General features: G+C 27.8%; 1 protein-coding gene across 16 annotated transcripts in view; it reads left to right on the top strand.

Moving 5' to 3' along the window:
* LOC107444097 (uncharacterized) overlaps nucleotides 1-22,617 on the top strand; it is a 78,173-nt gene that overhangs the window by 17,471 nt on the left and 38,085 nt on the right. For 14 of the 16 annotated variants that reach the window (XM_087149956.1, XM_087149954.1, XM_087149953.1 and 11 more), the window contains exons 9-26: nucleotides 685-831; nucleotides 919-1,081; nucleotides 3,795-3,962; nucleotides 4,056-4,195; nucleotides 6,912-7,077; nucleotides 8,386-8,446; nucleotides 9,610-9,870; nucleotides 11,329-11,523; nucleotides 14,068-14,154; nucleotides 14,572-14,658; nucleotides 14,965-15,129; nucleotides 15,204-15,293; nucleotides 15,370-15,528; nucleotides 16,788-17,132; nucleotides 19,699-19,785; nucleotides 20,096-20,260; nucleotides 21,219-21,308; nucleotides 22,401-22,574. In XM_087149956.1, the coding sequence (XP_087006082.1) occupies nucleotides 685-831; nucleotides 919-1,081; nucleotides 3,795-3,962; nucleotides 4,056-4,195; nucleotides 6,912-7,077; nucleotides 8,386-8,446; nucleotides 9,610-9,870; nucleotides 11,329-11,523; nucleotides 14,068-14,154; nucleotides 14,572-14,658; nucleotides 14,965-15,129; nucleotides 15,204-15,293; nucleotides 15,370-15,528; nucleotides 16,788-17,132; nucleotides 19,699-19,785; nucleotides 20,096-20,260; nucleotides 21,219-21,308; nucleotides 22,401-22,574 (2,750 nt within the window). The remainder of the gene's footprint in view (nucleotides 1-684; nucleotides 832-918; nucleotides 1,082-3,794; nucleotides 3,963-4,055; nucleotides 4,196-6,911; nucleotides 7,078-8,385; nucleotides 8,447-9,609; nucleotides 9,871-11,328; nucleotides 11,524-14,067; nucleotides 14,155-14,571; nucleotides 14,659-14,964; nucleotides 15,130-15,203; nucleotides 15,294-15,369; nucleotides 15,529-16,787; nucleotides 17,133-19,698; nucleotides 19,786-20,095; nucleotides 20,261-21,218; nucleotides 21,309-22,400; nucleotides 22,575-22,617) is intronic. The other 2 variants (XM_087149949.1, XM_087149942.1) reach the window with 1 other exon arrangement.

Genomic DNA, 22,617 nt, shown 5'->3' with positions numbered 1-22,617 from the left:
CCTATCCAAAAAATGACCTTTAAAAAAAAAAAATCTAAATTTCTTTTTCTTAAGCATCAGGGCCGATTGTGCTCCGGAAAAAATCCGGATTTCCAGATTTTTTGCTAACAGTGATCCGGAGATAGAAGGTCCAGACATTTCAAAAAATCATTGATCACAGAAGTTCCCGGAAATCAAATTTTCGAATGTGGAATTTAAAAACGCAGTTTATTTTATTTGTTTATAATGGAGAGCCAGAGAGATACTTTAAAGCTTATATTCATGATTAATATTCATTTTTTATCAGTAAATAGTTATTATAATCATAAACTCAAGAAAGAAAGACGTATTTGTAAATTTTAATTGCTTCTCCAGGTCATCATAGATATTTGTAAGTGGTATAGGTATGTGTAAAATTTTAAATATATTTTAAGTAAACTAAGAAATATTTAGAAAAAGGAAAAAAATATTGTTTAAATTTTTTTCTAATTTTTCAATTTAAACCGTCGATTAATTCAATTAAACTTTTTCAATTTCAATTAAACTTTTTTTAAGCTCAAGAAATATTCCGGAATTTTGACTTTGGCTCGCAATCGTTCCTGAAGCATACTTTGAGTGGTCTGCAATGTCAAAAGATTGATCTATTTGAATATTCAAAATACTTTGTAGTTAATGAGATAGATCAACAAATATAATTCTCTTTAGGTTAGCTTTCTGTGACTTAGCTGGTTCAGAGCGAGCAAGCAAGTCTGATACATCTGGGATGAGACTAAAAGAAGCTGGTTATATCAACACGTCATTACTTGTATTAGGAAGATGCTTGGAACAGCTTAGACAAAATCAAAACTCCAAGTATGTCCTTGCAGAGGCATTTAACTAAAAACAAAGATTATATATTTTCTGTAAAAAAATTTAATTTTTTTCTCCCTTTTACTCTAGAGATAAAAAACTCATTCCATTTAGAGAAAGTAAGCTGACTCGACTTTTTTCTGGTCATTTTATGGGCAAAGGCAATGCAGTTATGATCGCAAATGCCAGTCCCTGTGAATATACCTTTGATGAGACCTTGAATGTCCTTAAATTTTCAGCTGTTGCAAAAGAAGTAAGTCTTACACAAATATCAATTCATTCTTATATTGTTAGTATATACATTGCTATGTTGTGTTATGAATTGTCAGCTTAATATTCATAATACAAGCAATGTGTAATTTTTATGAAATATAAAGTGTTACGTAAGTCCCAAGGTTAAATTTAAACCTTTGCTCCGAAAAAATAATAACTAACGAATTTCAGTAATCTGGCTACTTTTTCACTTCTTTGCTTAAATATATAACTGAAAGTACAGAAAACTATATAACTGAAGAAATTTAACAAATATAATTTGGTTTTTAAACAAATATGGATAGGATGCTGTTTGAGTAGCAAATAACAAACATTAATGAAATTTTTAAATGATATGTGTGAAAAAGAATGCAACACAAAGCCCCTTATAAAGCTTTATTTTCTGACCACTATTTTACAATCATAATAAACAAATCTTTTTTTTTAAAAAAAAATTATGTTTGATTTGTTAGAAAAGATAGTATCAAAAAGAGAAAAAAAAAACTTTCTTCCTTGCTATTTTTCCTATGTTTGAATATTTACTATACTTCAATAAGCATATTAAAAGAGTTGTTAAAATGATAGAATAAACTATAAATATTAATAAAGCTGAATATTAAAATTGTTTGAAAAGAGCACCAGCAGACAAGCTTTGTTCCACTTAAAATTATAAATGATTTTAGTAATAAAATCGACTCAATTATGTTCCTGGCTTTTCTGTTGATTTTTTATTATTAAATGGTACTAATTTACTTATGGAGTATGGGACTTTTTAATGTTACTTTTATCTGATTATTTTCCCAGATAATTCTTCACATCAAATGGGGGGGGGGAGTTAAAATCTGTCTTTACTCATGAAAGCAAAAGTTTAAATTATCATCTGCTCACTTTTATTTATTTTTTTCGAACCTATCAGTAAGATTGCCTCATAAGTCGCAGCAATCTTGATGAATACAGATACAGGATTTTCCATTGTGTATAGAAAATCTAATAGTTAAATATTGACCAAATTATTGTGACTCTTAAGGAAAAATAAATTTTCGGGAAAGGGAATTAAAAAATGAATTTATTCGATTAGTTTATTAATTTGATTAATTCGATTATTTTATTCTACTTAAAATATTTTTTATCGTTATGCTGGTAAAGTTTATAATTCTATTTCTTTATTTAATTATTTTTGCATTTGAAAATTAAATAATTTTTAAAATAGCGCTAAAGTGTTCGTGTATTTTTAAACTTTGAATTTAGTATATTTGTTTTTCATATATTTACTATTATTGCACTTTGAAAAATGTTTATGTAGTACATAACATATCTTTATGTATTTCTTAGAGAATTCTGAATAACATGATATCTATGCATATTCAGATTGAGTTTAAGACTGCAATTGTCTAGAAATACATTATCTGGATTGTTTTATGTCAATAAAGTATAAATACTGTCAATGATGTATAAATACTGTATGACTGTATTAGGAATACTATACGAACATTAATAGAAAAATTATTTTATTCTTCTAACAATATTTTTCATTCATATTAGAAGTAACTAATGTGACTATTTTTGGATTTTTATCTCATTGGCAGCCCTGTAAATGTATTGTGAAAGTTCTTTACTTTTAGCATTTGGTAAAAGTTAACTGCAAGTTTAACTCTTAAAGTAAAAAAATGCTGTATAAACTAATCTACTTCCTGCTGAATTGCAACTACAGCATTGAAATTTGTGATATTGAAAAAGTAATTTTTATCTGATGTAATTTGAGTTGTTTTAATTTGTTTGAAAATTATTAAATGCTCAGGAATTTATCTCTTATTTTTTGCCTTAAATGCATTATTAGAGAAATTATTTTTTTAACTTGTACTTTTTTTATACACTTAGTGAAGATGTAAAAAAAAAGAGAGAGATTTGATGTTTTCTGGTATGAATCTTAACGTTTATAACTAAAATTTTAAAAAAAGCTTTTTTTTTTTTAACTCTTAAATCATGCTAGTTAATAAAGTTTATTTCTTGTTCATTTTTCATTCAACCACAATTTATTTCGATGCACCTTCGGTTCATAACGTATGAAAGCGTCATTCATTTTACATGCGTGATGAAATATTTGGGAGACTGCATGTGCGTATACTGAGCTGGGTTCAGTGAGATTATTGCACTCTTATGTGCAACTGCTGCATTTTGCAAGATTTCATGCTTCATTTTTCACCCGCTGATATCGAATCGAAAAATCTCTCGATTATTTTATAATGGCTAATATGATCAAGGAAAGAGTTCTTTGTCAGAAACTGGTTATTTTATCATGATCATATGAAGTCTTTGAAAATTATTTTGCATTTTGTTAAAGTATATAGTGCTTAAAAAGTATTTAAAAGGTATTTATTTTTTGTTGAAAGATTAGGCTACGCACCCTGATTAAATCACACAAGTTTTATTCTTTAGTTGAATTTTTTTTTCCAAGTACAGATGATTATTTTAAATTCCTAGTAATTGGTCATTTCATTGCACTTAACATATTTAAAACGTTTTTTTTTTTTTTTTAAACTCTCTACTATTTAAAGTAGCTATGATGAGTGAGAAACATTTACAAGGGTTGGTAAGCAGGAGACTGAGTTTTGTAGTTTTGAAAAATGTGCTTAGAAAATTTTTATACACTAGTTCATTGTTTGAATTAAAAATTACTATGAATGCAAAAGTTTAATTTGTTTTGTCTTGTCCAGCTTATTTTGAATGACACTTATATGAAAATGGCTTCAAGCTCCTTACAAAGTATCTCGAGCCAGTGGTCTCAGTGCAGAGCCCAAAGTTCCAGTTTTACTCTCGATCAAAGCTCTGACATTGAAAATTCTTTGCTTGAAGATATTCACCAAAAAGATGAATTAATTGAGGTAATTTTTATCTACTTCCATTTTTTTTTTTTTTTTTTTTTTAAGTTGTATACGAAGTTAATCTTCCTAATTTGGCTATTGAATATTTTTTAGAAATTGTTGGATCTAGCAGATTCTCTCAGAAATAATTTAGAGGAAGAGAAGAAAGAGAAATTTAATTTAGAATATTCTATTCGCCAAAAAGTTTGTGAAGAGTATTCTAAATATACTGATGAACTGCTAGACAAACAAGAGTAAGTAAGAAAATTAGTAATTGAAATAACTAAGCCATGTCGAAACTAGCATGGTTCCTGATTTTTTTTTATTTAAATCAGATCTTCTTTTTTTTTTTCAGAATTATTTAAGTGTTATAAATATAATTATAAAATTGTAATGAAATGCTAATAAAAGTTAATCTTAACAATACATTTCAAACAAAATTTTCCCATTAAAATCTGGTTTTGTGTTAATGAGTAATGCACTTAAATGCTTGATGCAAATTAAATTAATGGAAGTGTGGATTATTTAGTTACTTAAAATCAGGTTTACAAACAAATGAAAGAAAATAAATTTTTTTAATATTTGAAATGACAAAATAGTGTTTTTATACCTTTTTTTTTTGTTTTATAATTATTTCTATATAGAATTAGTCTACTAATTTATTTAAACGCTTTAAGAAAGTCTTTTTTTTTTAATTTCCAATTAATTTATAACTTTTTGAAAGTCCTTAAAAAATTTAAAATGTCTCATGTTAAATTGCTCTGCCAATTTTTAAATTGGTGATTTCTATACATGCCTGAAAATACAGTTAAAAATACTTGTATTTTTACTTATTTTTGGCATAGAGAACTGAAATATTTATTTTTTATGTTGACTTTGACTCATTTAAGATTGAAATACATTGGCAAAAGTAATGTTTGATGAGTATTTACGTGTTTTATTTTTTAAGTTCCTAACTTTATGTAAAACACCATTAAAGACGCATTTTTTTAGTATAAAATTATGGTAACTTTGCACAACTAAATTAGACGTAATGGATTGGTTGTTTTCTCTTGGGTTGAATTAGGTTAGCGAAAAAGTTTTTGTTGCTTGTCTGTTGCTTACAAAAGAAGCCTGAAATGGCAAAAATTGAGTGATAGTAGTGCTTGGAAAAGATTGGTGCGCCTATGAAGTTAAAAAGTATTGAGATGCTAACAGTAAATTAGGTCTGATGCAGGGGGGGGGGACAGATAATCCACAAGGCGACAAACCTCAGTTGGAATTCAGCTAAAATTCTGAAAAATCTAGGTTTATCTCTCATTTCTCATCAATTTAGACAAGTACTTAATCTACCTGATGTCATAAAATGTGGGAACAAACCATTGCTCAGTGCACAGCATTAGGCTCTCTTGAAATTCTCCAAAAAGTGTATGATATGACCTCAAGATTTGAATAAAATTTTGTTTTTAGTTGTAAAATTTTTTTTGACTAAGAGAGTTCAGATAAATAAGACCTTTTTTTTTTGGTTTTGCTTATAAAATATCGGCATTTTTTTCCCTTCTTTTTGGCGTCGGAATAGGTACAGTTAAAAAAACGGAGCTTTGAGACAATTCCCATTTGGTTATCGTACTCCTACAACTATCCAACCAAAATCAATTCCACTTGCAATTCGTACTAATTTTACTTCTAAATATCAGATTTTCATGTAACAAAGTTCAATCATAATGATTTAAGGCCCTAACCTTACATATGCTAAATTATTAATAAGTATGTTAAATTAAAAATTATTAATGCCTATATTTAAAGTTACGAAATCTGACGCAAAAACATTCTTTTAATAAATATGCCTTTGTTTTATTGTTTTGTATTCTTGACTGTTGGGTATATCTCTATATTGTCATGGTGCGTGGCATTTTTAAAAAAGTGCTTAAGTTGCTTTTTTTTTCTTTTTTTTTTTTGAAGACCTAAAGGTGCTATTTTCATTGGGTGTTTTTAAAAAGGGCTTAATTTTCCCTTTTCAAAAATGAGATTTTTTTTCTTTACCATGTCATTTTTTGCCACGTATTATGCAAAAGCACTCTTTTCACATTATTCTATTTTTTCACAATTCAATCAATTTCGGCATCCCGCCGGTCCATGGCGTATAAAAGTGCCTATCATTCTTACTTGTTTGATGAGGACGTATCTGTGTCTACTGAGCTGGGTTAGGTGAGATTTTTGCACTCGCATGTTCAACTATGCTGCATTTTTCAAGATATTCTCAATTTAACAAGCTTCATTTTCCACGGCCTGATATTGAATCAAAAAACTTCTTCATTGTTTTATAATGGCTAATATAATCAAGAAAAGAGTCTTTTGTCAAAAACTGGTTTATTTTTTCATGATCATGTAAAAGTCTTTGAAAATTATTTAGTATTTTGTTAATGTGTTCAAGATATTCTCAATTTAACAGGTCAAAAATATTTTTTGCGTGCTTAAAAAGTACTGAAAAGGTGCTTATTTTTTGTTGAAAGATTTAGCTACTCACCCTGATTGTGGAAACGTTTTAAATGTGTTCAAAAGAGTTGTTGCCTCCAATTAAAGAATTCCATGAAAAAAAATAATTTTGAATAGATATTTATTATTTAATTTTTTCATTTTTAAAGCATGAAATTCAAAGGACAAAATGAACAAGGACTGTTTAACATTTCTGAAATTTAAAAAAAATAGAAATAAATAAATGCATTTTGTTGACATGACAATACGTTTTTGATTTTGATTTTCAAGTTACCAAGGATTGTTTGTTATTTTAAACTCATTGCCTTTGTAAATTTAGTTTACAAAAGTAAGCAAGTACAATTTTTTTGGCTGCTGTCAAATATACTTCAAACTCTTTAACTTTTGTTTTCAATTGAGTTTGGATTTTTATTTTCCAGGTATGAAAATATTTTGTAAATCATTTTTGTCAAGCAAACAACTTTAGTATTATTTATGAGTCATTTTTGTTTGCAGAAGAAGATATGATAGCCTCATGGAAGATCTAAGAGAGCAGCATAAGAAACGCTTAACTGAGATCGAAAAAATAAAGGATGAGCAGATTAGACAGCTTAGAGAGGAACTGGAAGCTTCAACTGATGAAAGCTTTCAATCGGTAGACACCAGTCTAACTTCTAACATTGTGAGTATGCAAATCTTTACAATGATTACTTCGACTGAATGTAACTTGGAGTAATGTAGTAAATGTATCCTGATCTTCTAATGTAACTAAATTTTCTTTAAATATAATATAACAGGGTTGCCACTATACAGGAAAAACCTGGAAAATACAGGGAATTTAAACATCGCCTAAAATAACAGGGAATTTTGAGTTTTTTGTTTATAAACAGGAAAAATGGAGGGAATTTTGTTTCTTATTTGGTGCCAGCATTTTAAACTGTATGTTGAATCTAATATTATTTAAACTATTAACTGACATTTTAAAACAAATGGTGACCACTCAAATCTTAATCTATCGGATATTTAAGGATGATGTTTTAGCTATACTAAACTGTTTAATTTACTATTGCATTGTTTAAGTATGTCCAGCTGCTCCTTTTTTCTCTTTTCCAGCAATTAAAACGCATAGTTAGCCCAATACCACTCATATAAGAAGGCAGCAATTCATTCCTCTTAATACATTGTGTATAATACAAAAAGAGAAAATACAGGGAATTTTTTTCCCTGTTTTAAATAAATGCTGAAATCGAAAATTTACTTTTTTTTAGATTTTTTAAAAATATTTAGTAAATTTTAAGTTTTACTTCATTCGAGTTTTCGAAAATAAAGGGTAGGTTAGGTCCTGCTCACCTTGAATTATCGAGAAACGAATTATAATGGAAAAACACAAAGCAATGACTTCTTGATAAACGTGATAATTATAATAATAAATTGTAATAATAGTAAATAGTAGGTATGCTAACTATGTGAGTAGTCTTTTTTGTAATCATTATTTATTTTTTACATTGTTTGAGGTTGTTCAATAAATTTTTTTGAACTGCAAGTTTGCTAATAACTTGGAATGGGGCTACCTCCTAAAACCTAGGGCCAGTTCCTGACACAGGCACAGTCTCACAAGGGATTGTTTTTTAGAGGGTTTAATGTATTAAAGCTTGAATAGGATCTAAACATCAGCATTTGATAATTTCCTTTATTTATTTTTTTTACTTGTCAGACGTTTGTTTGAAAAAATTAAAAAGCTAAAAGGAAACATTTATTATTTCGATACAATTATTAATAATGTTTTATTAGCACCCACAATGTTACCATAAAAAGTGAATACTTAAATTGAGGAACATTGTGTAGCTATAAAGCTCCACTGACATATGTGTAAGTAAAAGGGTACTAAACAACTTTTCTCAATCAAAAAAAGAAACCTCGCAAGTTCTATAATTTTTCTTATATACATTATGTTTATGTTGCTTTTACCAACGTTTTTATTTTGTTATAGCAATGCAAGACAGAAACACCAGTTAATGCTGAAGTTTCTGTTAAGGATCATCCAAAAGCAGGTAATGGTACTTTTTAAGTAGTCTATTATCATTATAAAAATTGATTAATTTTTATTTTCATTCAATTTATTCGTGTAGTAATTGATGTGTTTCATAATTATCCTCAGTTGTTTTATAAAAAAAAATTGATATTGAAGTGACTTAAAATTGACAACAAAAATTAGAAAGTTTAAAAATATTTCTGAATTTACCAGTATAATTTTTCTGTTTTCCCTTTTGTTCAATAATTTAAATTGATATAATTTACTTAATTTTGGATTTCCTTTTATTAACTTGCATAACATAACTGTCTGAATTTGTTTCCACATTTGTTTGATAATTAAAGTAAGTTTAAATTGGTAACAAAAATTGATGAAAAGTTTTCTCAATTTGTTTGATAATTACAGTTGATATTATTTAAATTTATTAATCTATTAACTTATGAAATACAACTGTCTGAATTTATTCTAAAATATATTTAACTTAGCACTTGTTCTACAAAACGCAAATGACAAATTTTAAATAGACCTGATTGTATTACTAAATAATCACCTGATTTACTTACACTGCAATACTGATTTTGTAGCTAGTGTCTACTTTTATAAGGCTACTTTTGATACCTTGAAAATTTTTATCTTAGGGCGAGCGCTAGCTGCTTTTGCTTTCCTCAATGAGATAGATATCCCACAAAAACAAATTGATAATTTTTAAGCTACAAATCGTTTGTGGTCCCCCCCCCCCTTTTGCATGGTGGACACTAGAGGACGGGAGCTTGAACTACGAGAGGACTACTAGTCTGGCCAGCAGAAGGGGAGATAAGGAGTGAAAGATTTATGAGGAATTAGAATGTAGAACGCCTTATCTTAACAATTTGTACTTGTGGAATATAACACTTCTTTCAATTTTTTTGTGGGATGTCTATTTCACTGAGGAAAGCGAGAGCAGCTAGCTCTCAGCCTTAATAAGGGAATAAAACATAATCGGCCGATAATAAAGTCTGACTAAATGGATCATGTTATATGACAACTAAGTCATTTAATAACATTTTGCTAATATTATTGGAAATTTTTTTTTCTTATTTAGGCAACTATTTTCATGCTCTAGGTTACTAAAAGCAACTATTTTGTTCTTTTTCTTTTGGCAACCCTGAAATGATTCAATGAAAATAAATTTTTTTTTTTCAGAAGCTCTTTTAAAATGTGATCATATTCCTGAAATAGAGAGATTATCTGCTGATTTGATTTCACTAAAAGAGGATCTAAATCTTGTGACCTCTGAGCGAGACTCAGCTAAGGAGGAATTAGAACAGATGTCTCAGCTCTTGCAAGAATATGAAGGAAAGTTGATTTCATTGAAGGAAAGTCTTAATGTGATAACCGCTGAGCGGGATGAAGCAAAAGAAAAATTAGATCAAATGTCTCAGCTTTTTGAAGAATCTGAAACGAGTATGTTTTTAGTTTCAAAAAAATTTTTTGAGCCTTAGAATTTAGTAATATGTAGAACAAACAACTAAGTACTTAGTACAGACAACTCATCTCACAAAAATATTAGTATATTTAAGAAAAATTAAATATTCTAATTACTAGAATACCCTCAATAGGATTTTTTTTTTTAAATTTTTAAAATCCTGCAGAATTTCGTAGCAATAACCATTGAAAAGGCGATCAAGATACAAAATAGACTTGCAACTGAATCTGTGCAAATTGAGCACGTTAAAAAGTGATAACTCAAATTTGCAATTCAAAATTTTAAATTTTTTTTTTTTTCTTTTTTTTTTTAAAAAAAAAAAAAAGAAAAAAACATCACTAGGAGCACAGAAAAGTCTCACAATAATCTCTTCTTCCTGAAAATTATTGCTTTATTAACCTTTTCAGGCAAAAACAAAAAAAAAGTTGCATATAGTCTCATTTTAGTCACCTGTTGCAACCCTGCATTTGTTGTAATTTACTAGTAAAACAAGATTAGATATGTGGTTTGAAGCATTGGTAAACATTGATTTGTTTCACCAATCAATTAGCAGGAGAAAAGTTTTTTAATATTTTTGATATTCAAAGTTGAATCTTGTTAAATTATTGAAAATAAACTCAAAGAATAATTTTACATATAACTTCATGAAATTATTTTCAATTTACAGAGCCTAGTGTCAAAGTCGACCTCTTATTTTTCATTACGAATTGTCTAGTGTACAAGTCAACCGCTAAAAAAAATGAAATGAAAATTTCTAAAATTTAAAATAATAAACTTACAAGATTTTTCTCACAAATATTTCACATTTAGAGTTCATACAGAGATCAGAAGAAGAAATCCGAGGAGTCCAAAATTTTAAATAATTAGTTTAAAAAGTTTGTAAGAGATAGCTAGACAGTTTTTTTTTTCATTAAAAAGCAATTATTATAAGGAACTTGCAAAAATGTATATTTTGCATATTTTTTTCTAGTTCTTTTGAAATAAATTTTGACTTTGTCAAAGTTCATCAAGAAAAATAAAGTTATCACTTTTACAAATAAATACATTTTCCAGCTTCAAATATTTTAATAAATATTACCATATGAAATTACTTTCTTTAAAATACTTTAAAAATTTATATACTTTTATGTTTAAAATTTTTCAACTTTTATTAAATAAAATAATAAATAATAAGTATGAAAAAAAATATGCCTTTGTTTGGTACTCCCAACACTTTTTCCTAATATGACATTTATTTTAAAATATTGAATTGAAAATTATACATTGCTAATCTTTTATACAATCACCTATAAAAGTCTTCTCTAGATTCTGATCTTTCAAAACACCTTTACGCTTTTATGCAATATAGCAGTGCTCTTTCTGGTTAATTTAGGAACTCTTAACTTAAATTTTAAAGCGTTATTAGCATTTAAATAAAATACCCTCAATATTTTCAGATAAATCATCAACTGACGATAAATGTTTGCAATTAGAGTCAAAACTACAGGAATCATGTAACGTTCTAGAGCAGTTTGAAAAAGAAGTTGCTTCATTAAGATCAGAAATGTTTGCTGCTGAAAACAAAATTGCTGAAGTAACTGAGGAAAAGCAAAAACTGCAGGAAACTGTATTTTCACTCTCTGAAGAATTAAGTAATTATTTTGTATTCTGTAATAACTATGTCTCTAATTTTGCTGTAAGTAATCATCCGATTCTTTGTTCTGGTGACCTTTAAGCATATAAACATAAGTATACTATGAATATATACTAAAGTGTTAAAATATTCATTAAATTTACTAGTAAGTAGAGTCGTTAACTTCTATGAAGCATTTGTTGTTGCTATGGAATATTTTTAAATTTTACTTGCTGCAACAAACATTGAAAATTTAAATTTTTTTTCTTTGAGATATCTGCTATTCATTTATGAACAATGCACTCCGTAGATTGCTAATTTTGTATGAGAATGTGTGTGTTCCCCCCTCCCCTGGTGAGATCAACTTGAACCTGACCACCAAGCCTTTCCTTTTACTGCCTTAAAGGACTAACTGTTCATAAGAGCATGCAGTTGTGATAATTTGATTGCCATCGAGAGAAAAAGGGAACCTGATTCAGAGAGTTTATAATATATTCTAGAGAAGATGCCTGTTTAAGATATATTTCTGTATCATGCTACGGTTGCTGATATGAAGCAACAGTATACTTAGAAATTCAACCCAGTTTGTTTAGTTGTTCAACTTATTTTAGATCAAGATAAATTTAAACAACTGGTTCGTTTTTCACCATTGAAAAATTTGCTTTATAAATATGTGATTGTGAGCGATTAGAATCACTTCAGAAATTGAGGTTGGCAATTGTGCATCATAGCAATGCAATGCTGAGAGAATGTTAATGATTAAAATTTTCTATGAAAAGAAATATCCTACTGAATTCAGGGCAAGTTAAGGAATTTCAAGGCTAAAAGCACTTTTGATTAAAAAATTACAAATTTAGTGCTGCTGTAATAACTTTCACTTCAGGCAAATTGCAAGAAGTGCATTGTATAAATTATTTGCAAATTAGTATTAAAAAGATCTTAAATAAGGATTTTTTTTTTCCTTGTTCAATTGAAGTATTTAACTTGTCCCATTTTAAATCCTGCTTACATCATATACAATATTTAAGAAAAAAATTTCTTTCTGTTACTTTCTGAAGTTTTCATTAACTCATGTGAACTACTGAAAGGTCTCTGGTAATTTTACGATATGCTGTTCAGAGCCCTTGTACAATGTTGGTAAATCATTAGAGAGATAACTTTGATGCTTCATTTTCAGTTAAAGCTTTTCAGAATAGTATCAAAGGGTAATTGCAAGTCACAATTAAGAATTTTTTTTTTCTTTTCTAAGTTGTTTGTTTTGCTATTCCAGTAGTTCACAACTTTGATGCCTAATTTTCATTAAACAGCTTTTAGAATAATATCAAAGGTAAACTATTGCTCACAGTTAAACTCTTTGGGGTGTGTAAGTCCTTTGGTTAACTCTTACAGTAAGCCATGTGAAAGCTAACAAAAGCAAATTTATTTAAGATAAAATTCATGATTGAATACTTGCTGATTTTGGACTTATCTTTTTTATTCTTGCAAAAAGGTGAACTTTTTTTGATACTTCTGTCATGGGATCAAAATTACACAGATTTTTGGGTAAAAAGAGTCCTAAACTTATTTTCTATTTTAATAACATTAATAAATAGATTTTAAAAAAAGAAATTATTAGTTTGCTAACACTGAATTTTGTTAGCTGCTGAAAAAGGCAAATTAATTCATTAGAAATCCATCTATGACCTTTCACTGAAAATGAAGTTATTATCAGAACGATTGATCCTATTTCAAACATGATAGATCAGACTGCAGATAGCGCAACTGAGTCTCTTTCATTCTCTTCCAATGATGAATTTTGTTTTGAATAATATTGAAAACCCTATGGCAAAGCAAAATAAGTCTGGATATAAAGGAGAAAAAGATACAAGCAGGATTTTTACATGCCTTTGAAGAAATAGAGAAATATATTTACCCTTGGTAGACACTTTGTTTAGAACTTATACGAATCTTTCAGAAAAGTTTAACAAAAAAAAGCCCTCTTCCTCATACTCCAGTTGGTGTACAAAGACTATTCTCAGCTTTGAAAATTATCAAGTTAATCTACAGCTCTCTATCAAAGAAGATCTTGCTGAAGATATTTCATTTCTTAGAAATTACTATGCCATCAATTTTTTAGCATTTTTATTTTATTTATTTACTTAAAAAAAATGTAGGTGTTTACATGAAAGAGGCAGAATAATTAATTTCAAAATTCAATCAGATCAGTTTCCTTACCGAGTCTGCATCAATTGATTCCCTTTTTTGTAGGTTGATTCATTTCTGGAAGAAGATCGTAGGTTATACTTGTGTTTTATTATCACAAATTAAATCTTTGCAATGCTTTTCGTCTTTAAAGCAATTTAATATCTCTCCATAATTTTTTATAGCAATTGTATTAAACAAAATTATTTTCTTACTAAAGCTTCAGTGTATTTTCTAAAAGGTTTTATTAAATCAGTTAAATTCATCTTTTTAAAATAATTTTCTTTCTTTCTTATAATACTTATATTTTCAATGTATCATAGTTGTTTTGTTAATTATTATGTGCATTACCTATTTTCCTAAAACTAATTTGGATTTTCAGCTTCTTCATCTGAACTTATTGAAAAAATGAAAAGTGAGAAACTCGAGATTGAAAACAGTTTGACTACATCATTGGAAAGTCTTAAAGGTAAAATAAATGTTTCATTCAATAAAAGAATTTATTAATCCTTTACAAGATACTGGTCTTTCAGTGATCTCACTTATGTTAAGAAATAATTTTAATCTCTGAAAAAGTTTAACTATGTTCCATTACAAACTGATTTGACAAAGTTTCTTACTTTCTAGTTATGTAGTTTTGTTATTTTTGTGAATCTTAAAAATAATAATGTATTTTTCATAACTTAAATTCAGATGTAGCGTCTAAAAGTTTATTTTAAATAATATCAAATATTCACTTTCTTCTGTCCTTTTTTCTTGAAGTACTTACATTCCAATTTGTTAATCTTTTCGTTAATTTTGTAATTAGTATCTTTAAAAAGAGTTTGAGTAGAGTGAAATAAAAGTGTTACTTTTAATTTTACTCTAAATTGGTTTGTATTTTCAGTTTCTTCATCTGAGCTGATTGAAAAGCTGAAAAGTGAGAAATTAGAACTTGAAAACAATTTGGCTTCATCTGTGGAAGTTCTTAAAGGTAAATCCAATTAAAAAAATTGCACTATTCTCTTGCAAGGCATTTGTTAACAATGAACTGATGCATAATATTTATTGACATTAAAATCTGATACAACTTGAGTGGCATTTTTGATGAGGATGACTTTTGACATAATTTAGAGTAATTTTCTTTGTATTTAAGCAATATTTTTTTTCTAACTGTGAAAACTCCTATTTCAACCTGCTTTTAAATATTGATGAAAGTATATTTGTGAAACAAAAGAATGACTTTTTTATAAAAGTTATATCAAAATTATGTTGATAAAAATATTTATTTTTCTTAAAGGAACTAATGAAAAACATGATGATCTTAGTAAAAAATTATATGAGGCCACTGAAACTATTGAGCAACAGAAGGCCAAGATATTTGCTTTAGAATCTGAGTGTGACGCTAGCAAAAATGAGGCTACCAAATTGTTTGATAAATGCAAAACTCTTGAAGAAGAAATAGGTAATTAGATTCGTTAATTTTATTTATTATTATTATTTTTTCAATGAAATTATTGAGAATCACTTTTATTGCAGGATTAGTTTCTCAAAATTTGGAGGCATTGAATTCTCAAAAGGAAGCTGCTGAAAAACTTAATGATGATCTGGTAAATTCATTAAAATCAGGTAGGTGTATTTTAATGTATCTCTACAAATTATTTACATAAAGATTGTAACAATTTATTTTTCTTCCCTATTTTAGATTTGGTAAGCAGTGAGGAAAAATTTTCAAAGATAAAATTGAAACTAGAAGAAACTGATGGTGTTGCAGAAACTAAAGATGCTGCTTTTAATCAGCTAAAAGATGAATACACATGCTTGCAGCAAGAATTGGCTGTCTTAGAATTGGCTGCTTCACTTGGTAAAATTTCTTGACATTTGATTAAATGGCTGTAAAGGAATGAACTAGAAAATAATAACAATATCATCAGAATATGTGTGTTATGCATCATAACAGGGTTCCTACAGGTCAGGGGAAACCTGCAGGAAATTTTGTTTTTACGCTAAAACTTGGGAAAAATTGCAATTTTCGTTTACAAAAACTTGGAGAATTAATACGTCATACCTGGATATTTGATGACATACCTGGATACCGTCTATTTGAATAATTGTCATTAACAGTAATCAGTTTTTGAGATTCAATTTGAATAATTCTTAGATCTACAATTATGTTGCAGCATAATGATTTTTTATTTTAATGAATAGTTAATAATAAAATTCCCCATTTTAGTGAAAATTTACCATGTTTACATCCTCTTTCAATGATATTTATTTGGCTCACAAAATCTACTATTTAACATTACAAATAAAAAATAACTAATGAAAAATTTCATGTTATAGATAAAGTATGATATGAATTTGCTTTGAAATTTTCTTGAAATAAAGTGGAAATGCTGAATGTGTCATCTATAAAGCTATTGTTAGACTATTTTACTATATAATATAAAGAAAATATTTATATCATCCTATTGCAAATATTGCTGCTCATCACTGGCTATTATAGTATCACTATACATTGATTATTCACACAAGAGTTTACACAGTTTATTTTAGTGGTAGCATGTTAACATAGTATATGTGCAGTTGTCTTTTGTTCAATGTACGAAGGATAATTGTTGAAAACTTATATTTGATATCCCAAAATGTGGTTAGGAACTCTATTCAGAGTAGTCTGTAACCACTGCTTTTAATATATTTCGTACACAAAGTATTACAAAAACATTATTAAAAAAAAGAGTACTAAGTAAGAGTTATAAATTGGTAATGAAACAAGGTTGGGGGGGAGTTGTATCAAGATCTAACTAATCACTCACTGCTGAAGAATATGGGACTTATAACAAATTCATGTGCCAGAGATTAAAAAAAAAAGGGCAGTTCAAATGTGGTGATTATGGAACACTTTCTATTTACGGCACCTTTGTTGTATACAGAAAATAAAATTAAATTATTGAGCTTTATTACATACATGAAATAATAAAAGGCTGCTCTAACAAGTCTGGAAATGGAATATTTTTTTATAATTTGTTTGAGTTACAGTCTGTACAAGACCCTCTTAAATTCTCACAAGCTTTGAACTATGGTATTTATAAAAAGAAATAAGCTATTAATTATATTTTTCAGGTGAGAAATGCAATTTGGAACTTACAGATTTGAAACAGAAATTGAACGATGCACAGAAATCACTTGAAGAACAGGAAATCTTTGTATCGACCTTAAAATCTGAGAACACTAAATTATCAAAAGACATCGAAACATTGAAAATTGAACTGGATAGTAAATCTGAAGATAGTTTGAATAGTGAAGCTGAAATAAGTTTTGGTCCTAAAGATAAAGAACTTGATGATTTCAAAATGCAATTGTCCGAGAAGGAAATTGAATGTGACACTCTGAATAATAAGTGCAATTCACTTCTATTCAAGCAACGTGAGCTGGAAGTAGAAATAGCTGCACTCACGAAAGATTTAGGTTGGTTTTTTTTATTATTGACTCATTTATTCAATATATTGTAATTTATTTCCTAGTTGATGGTTGCAAAATTATATCCTGTTCGAAACTAACAAAATTTATGAGCTGAAGTGTCAGAAAAAAAAACTTAACAGGAAACAGTCTTAAAAATCCATTTTACGTTTCCTCTGGCTTTGCAGATTTTTGTACGAGTTTTATGTTTACATTGTTCACGAATATATATTTAATTCAGGGAAAGTATTTTTTATGTATCTTTTCTTTCAATTTATGCATTTATCTTTTGTATGTAATTGTTAAAGTTGCTTTTTATATGCATACCGCTTTTGTAATCAAATTCAAATATATGATTCTTCCACTAATTCCTGGAAATCTGCGAATTTCAAGACTTTGTTAACAGACTTCTGTGAAACAATAATTTATGTTCTGAAAAAATTTTCTCAGAATTCTTGTATAGAATTTCAGTTTGGTTACTTACTCAAAATCTCGTTAACAAAAAATTTGTTCTACTCTTACCAGCAACTTTTTTTTTTCTTCCTAAGTTCTCATCCTTCAGTGATAATGACTTTTTTTACTGCTGATTTGTTAGAAACAAAACGCAACTTCAGGTGAGCTATGAGAACACAAGGCGATAAAAATGGCATCATAAGGAATAACTTAACTATTCAATAGTTTTTTTTTTTTAAACTTGTATTTTAATGAGTAGCAATTTTGTGCAAATTCTGATTTTTAACAGAAGAATTATTTAATCAATGTACAGTAGAGAGGCGATTATCCGGAACGATCGGGACCATCACGATTCCGGATAACTGATTTTTCCGGTTTTCTTCTGAATCGATACAAATTGCCTTTTTTTTTTTTAATTATTTTTTTTAATGTTTATAAAACGAAACTAAAAAATTTTTTTGAAATAGTTTTAAAAATAATAAAAAAGTATAAATAATAATACGCTTAAGTTTAAATAAGGAAAGAAATTATGAAATAAAATTTATATACAGGCTTACATATGTTATTAATGTTATTATTTACATTAATAACATATATAAGCTATTTGTGCTTATGTGAGATTCGTCTACAAATGGCTTTTGATCCATCCTCTAAATCAGTTCTTTCGTCAACTCGATACGCCGTACGCTCTAAACAAAATGGGCTCAAAATCTTGCAGGAAACACTGATTTTTTTGATGGGAGAAAATTAATTTCCGGTTCCGAATTTCTTTCCGGTTTTCTGATTTCCGGATAAGAGGTTCTGCACTGTACATGTATATGCCCGCCTTTTATTTTTTATTTACCTTCAATTAGATCAAATAAATTTTATTATTATCAAACGACGTGTAAATTTTAAATCTCTCGCATTTCAGTAATTGCATTTCAACACGATATATAGAATCTTAAACCCATGTTTTAATATCCTTTTTCTTTCAGTCAATATAATCAATTTTTAATTGTTTTCTAAATTCCAATATTATTACGACACACTAACTCTGAATCGCTCACTTGAGTTATCACTTTTTTATTTGCTTGAATTCTGTCCTAAATCCATGCAGTGTTTCAATGTTTTTATCAGTTATTATTGCACGAATTCTACCTCTTTTTTTTTTCTTTTTTCAATAATTTATTCTTATATTGTTCATAGTTATTGTGATAAGATCTTTCAATAATTCCTTCATTTTTTAACACGATGCCACTATTTTTTCCATGTTTTTTTTAATTCCAATATTTTCGTTGGATATTATCTGTAGTGACAAGGATTTAGTACATTTGAGGAATTATTTTTGACACAATCATTTGTGCAAAAGCCATGCAGTGTTCTGATAGTTTTTTTAATTATTATTATTATATTTTTTATTCAGTTTCAAAGTTTTTAACGATCCTATATTTATTATAATATATGAATCTCGAAACATGCATTTAATTAGCTACTTTTTGATACATCCTATTTGTACGATTTCACTGTGGATACGCTTGAGTTCATCATTGATCTTATTTCACTTATCACAGTTAAGTGATTTTTGGGAATTTTTACAATTTTTTTCAATACATATTCTTTAATGCATGCATAAAAAATTACATTGAGAAAAAAATTACATTGAGAAAAAAAATTAGATAATTCATTCTTCCAGCCATCACATATCTGCAAATTCTTTTGAGCGTTGGTGAAAAAAGTGCATGTGCATTAAAAGTGCTTTACAGAAATAAATATTCTTAATTGTTGAGCTTCTTACCTCTGTATTCAATGAATTTATTAAATTTTCTTATGCGAACCTGTTAAAATAGATTATAAAATTGCACTTCAAATTCTTATGAAATACCTAACTTGAATTTTTTATTTTAGGCACGCTCAGCACAGTGCTTCTTTTGTTATACCGCACAATTTCAAAATAAAATATTATTAATCGTAGTTACAGTTTAAAATCTCATACTTTTTTTTCTTTTTAAAAGAGGGTGCTAGGCCATGGTAGAAATCCTTCGCGGCAAATTTTCTTTTAACTACATTAGTAATATAGTTTAGAAAACAAATGTATTTAGATAAATTTATTGATATCTTTTAATTGATTTGAATTTTTCAGCATCTTCATCTGAGCTTATCGAAAAACTGAAAAATGAAAAACTAGAACTTGAAAGCAGAATAGAAACATCTGGTGAAAACCTTACAGGTAGAATTAGCATTTTTTATGTTTGAAAGAAACAAAATCATTTAAAATCTTTTATTTCAAACAATTTTGTATATGATTTTTAATTAGTTTAATTTCACTGAAAATATTATTTTATCCTTTGTTTTAAATATCCCTAACCCAAAAATAATAATAATTAAATTTTATGAAAACAACAATTTCTTTTACTAACCTTACTTGAATTGCAAAAGGAAAGCATTTTTTAATTAGTATGACAAAAAAAATATTCTTGACTCTTTTTTTTTTTTATTAAGTATTAATAATATGTCAATAAAAATATATTTTCTTAAAGGAGCTGAAAAGAGTTATGATGATCTTAGTAAGAAATTGAATGATGCTACTGAAACTATTGAAACACAGAAGGCCAAGATTTTTGCTTTGGAATCTGATCGTGATGCTAACAAAAATGAAGCTTGCAGTTTATTTGATAAATGCAAATCCCTCGAGGAAGAAATAAGTAATTAGATTTGTTAATATGTGTGACATTTTCCATTTCCTAATTGTGTTCATAGTATTTTTTATACAATTATTATTAATACTTTCTCTAAATTTATTTTAATAGTCAGCTGTAATAAAAAATGAAATGTTTTATTGATCAATTAAGTATTTTTTCTCTCAAGCAACATATGTGCAGCTGTCAGACTGAATATTTTTTCTAAAATTGAGCTTGCTGCTTTTTTTGCAACTATAGTTACACATACCTTCCAAGTCCTGTTTTTTTTAAAGGAACTTCTGTATTTTGACTTTCTCCTGTTTACCAGTATATTCTAATTTCTCTGTATTTGTTGATGAAATTTAAAAAAAGAAAATTGGTGAAATATCCAAAAATACTTCTTAATCCTCAACAGACAGTGCTATTGCCAGTACTGAAGTATTTTGAGTGTTAATAGTTTAGCCATGATAATTCAGCAGATAGAGCGTTTGCCTTCCAAAAAGTTGAACAGAGTTCAAATCTAAAGGAATGCTGGTTGATAAGAATTCCGCATCCAGCTTGCACCAACCACAATGCTGACATAAAATATCCTCAGTGGTCTATGGATCACGGGTTAGAGTCCCCTTGCCGTGAGGCTACCCGTATGTGGTTTTCCTCTACATGTAACTCAAATGAAAATTTCTCTCAATGTGATCCAGAAGTTTCCTTGTCTTCTGGATTGGTTTCAAAATTAAAGGACTACAGGCTTGAACATCAGTAGTTGTGAGCCCTAAATTGGATCGGCTGTTATTTCCAACATTGGTTTATTAGTTGGGGAAAAGGTAATTATCATTAAAAAATATTGTACATTGTGTTTTTCTGTGTACCAAACAAAAGGTTATTCTGATGTAAGAGTATACTCAAAGTTTTACTGTTTTTTTTTATTTATTTATTTTGTATAGGCACATTTAAATATAAGTATTTATTTTTTTTCTTTTTACAGAATTAGTGACTAAAAATTCAGAAACCTTAAGATCACAAAAGGAAGCTGCCAAAAAGATCGGTGATGGTCTGATAAGCTCCTTGAAATCAGGTACACTTGTATCTAATTTTAATTCTCCTCTGTATTTTATACTGAGTACTAGTAGCTTTGCCTAGTACTGCTATAGTAAAAGAATTTTAGAAGATATTCATATTTTTGACGAACAAAAGCGTTTCTCTACAATTTTTTAGAAGGGTTATTACTTTCATTTAATTATTTGGAGGGAAGTACTTTTTGAATCAATTATTTTTAAGATTTTTGTTCCAACTTTTCACATTTATAAGCCTTAATAAGGAAACGGCAATTTTTATTTAATAAATGAGTTAATATTTTTAACAGAGTTATTTTGGTTCTAAAAAGTGGAGATTAGGTTCTACTAGTTTTATTAATGTGCAACATCATTTATAATTATGTAACTTCATGAAGTTTACAGTACTCTTTTATGTAAGCTTTGTCTTTAATTTTGTGTATCAATTTAAGTAGACTACTTATACAGTAATCTATAAGAGTAAATAATCATAATATCTTTTACAGTAATTGCTTGAAAAGTTTCTACTGCAATGTAGTTAAAAGTGTTATAAATACTACATCAGTTTCTCTGGAGGTGCTGCAAAAATTAGTTGTTGACTTTATTAGTTGTTGCTGTGGTAATCCTTACAAATTTTAGAATTCATTGTGGCTCATTTATATATTGTTTGATTTTTTTATTTTATTTATTATGTTTGACATATTTCGACTTAGTTTGAATTTTGGCTGAAATATTGAAAGCGAAAGAAAACTTGGTTAAACTTAAACGTATATAATACTTCGTTTTTTTATTTGTTTTGCATTTTGCTTAGATTTTAATTTATTTGTCTATATCATTTGTAAACAAAAAAAATTGATTATTTTATCTGTCATTAAAATTATCACTAATATATTAAGCATTTATGAACCCTTAAAAAAGTAGGAAATTAGTGTGTCATTTTTTTTAGTTGTGATAGTTAGTAGTTACGATGCTTCCATCAGATTTTCATATTACATTTTTGTAACAAAATTACCTATATTACTCAGATAAGACTACTTTTAATGTTAAAATTACTTTTTCAGCAGGTAATTTTTAAAAAAAATACTTTAATGATTAATTTTTCTTCTTTATTTTAGACTTGGTAAACAGTGAAAAACAAAATTCCGAGATAAAATTGAAACTGGAGGAGGCTGTTGCATTAGCTACAAGTAGAGAAACAGCATGCAATCAGCTAAAAGAGGAACATACATCCTTGCAGCAGAAATACGCTCTCTTAGAAAATAAACTTTCTTCACTTGAAGATATTCATGGTAAAAAAATTAAAAAAATATATATTACTAAACAAGATACACC

The sequence above is a fragment of the Parasteatoda tepidariorum genome, chromosome 8 (assembly GCF_982258835.1).
Source record: "Parasteatoda tepidariorum strain Cologne lab strain chromosome 8, Ptep-v5.0, whole genome shotgun sequence".
NCBI lineage: Eukaryota > Metazoa > Arthropoda > Arachnida > Araneae > Theridiidae > Parasteatoda > Parasteatoda tepidariorum.
Note: the sequence above shows the minus strand (reverse complement) of the source record. Positions and strands in the feature narration are given on the sequence as shown.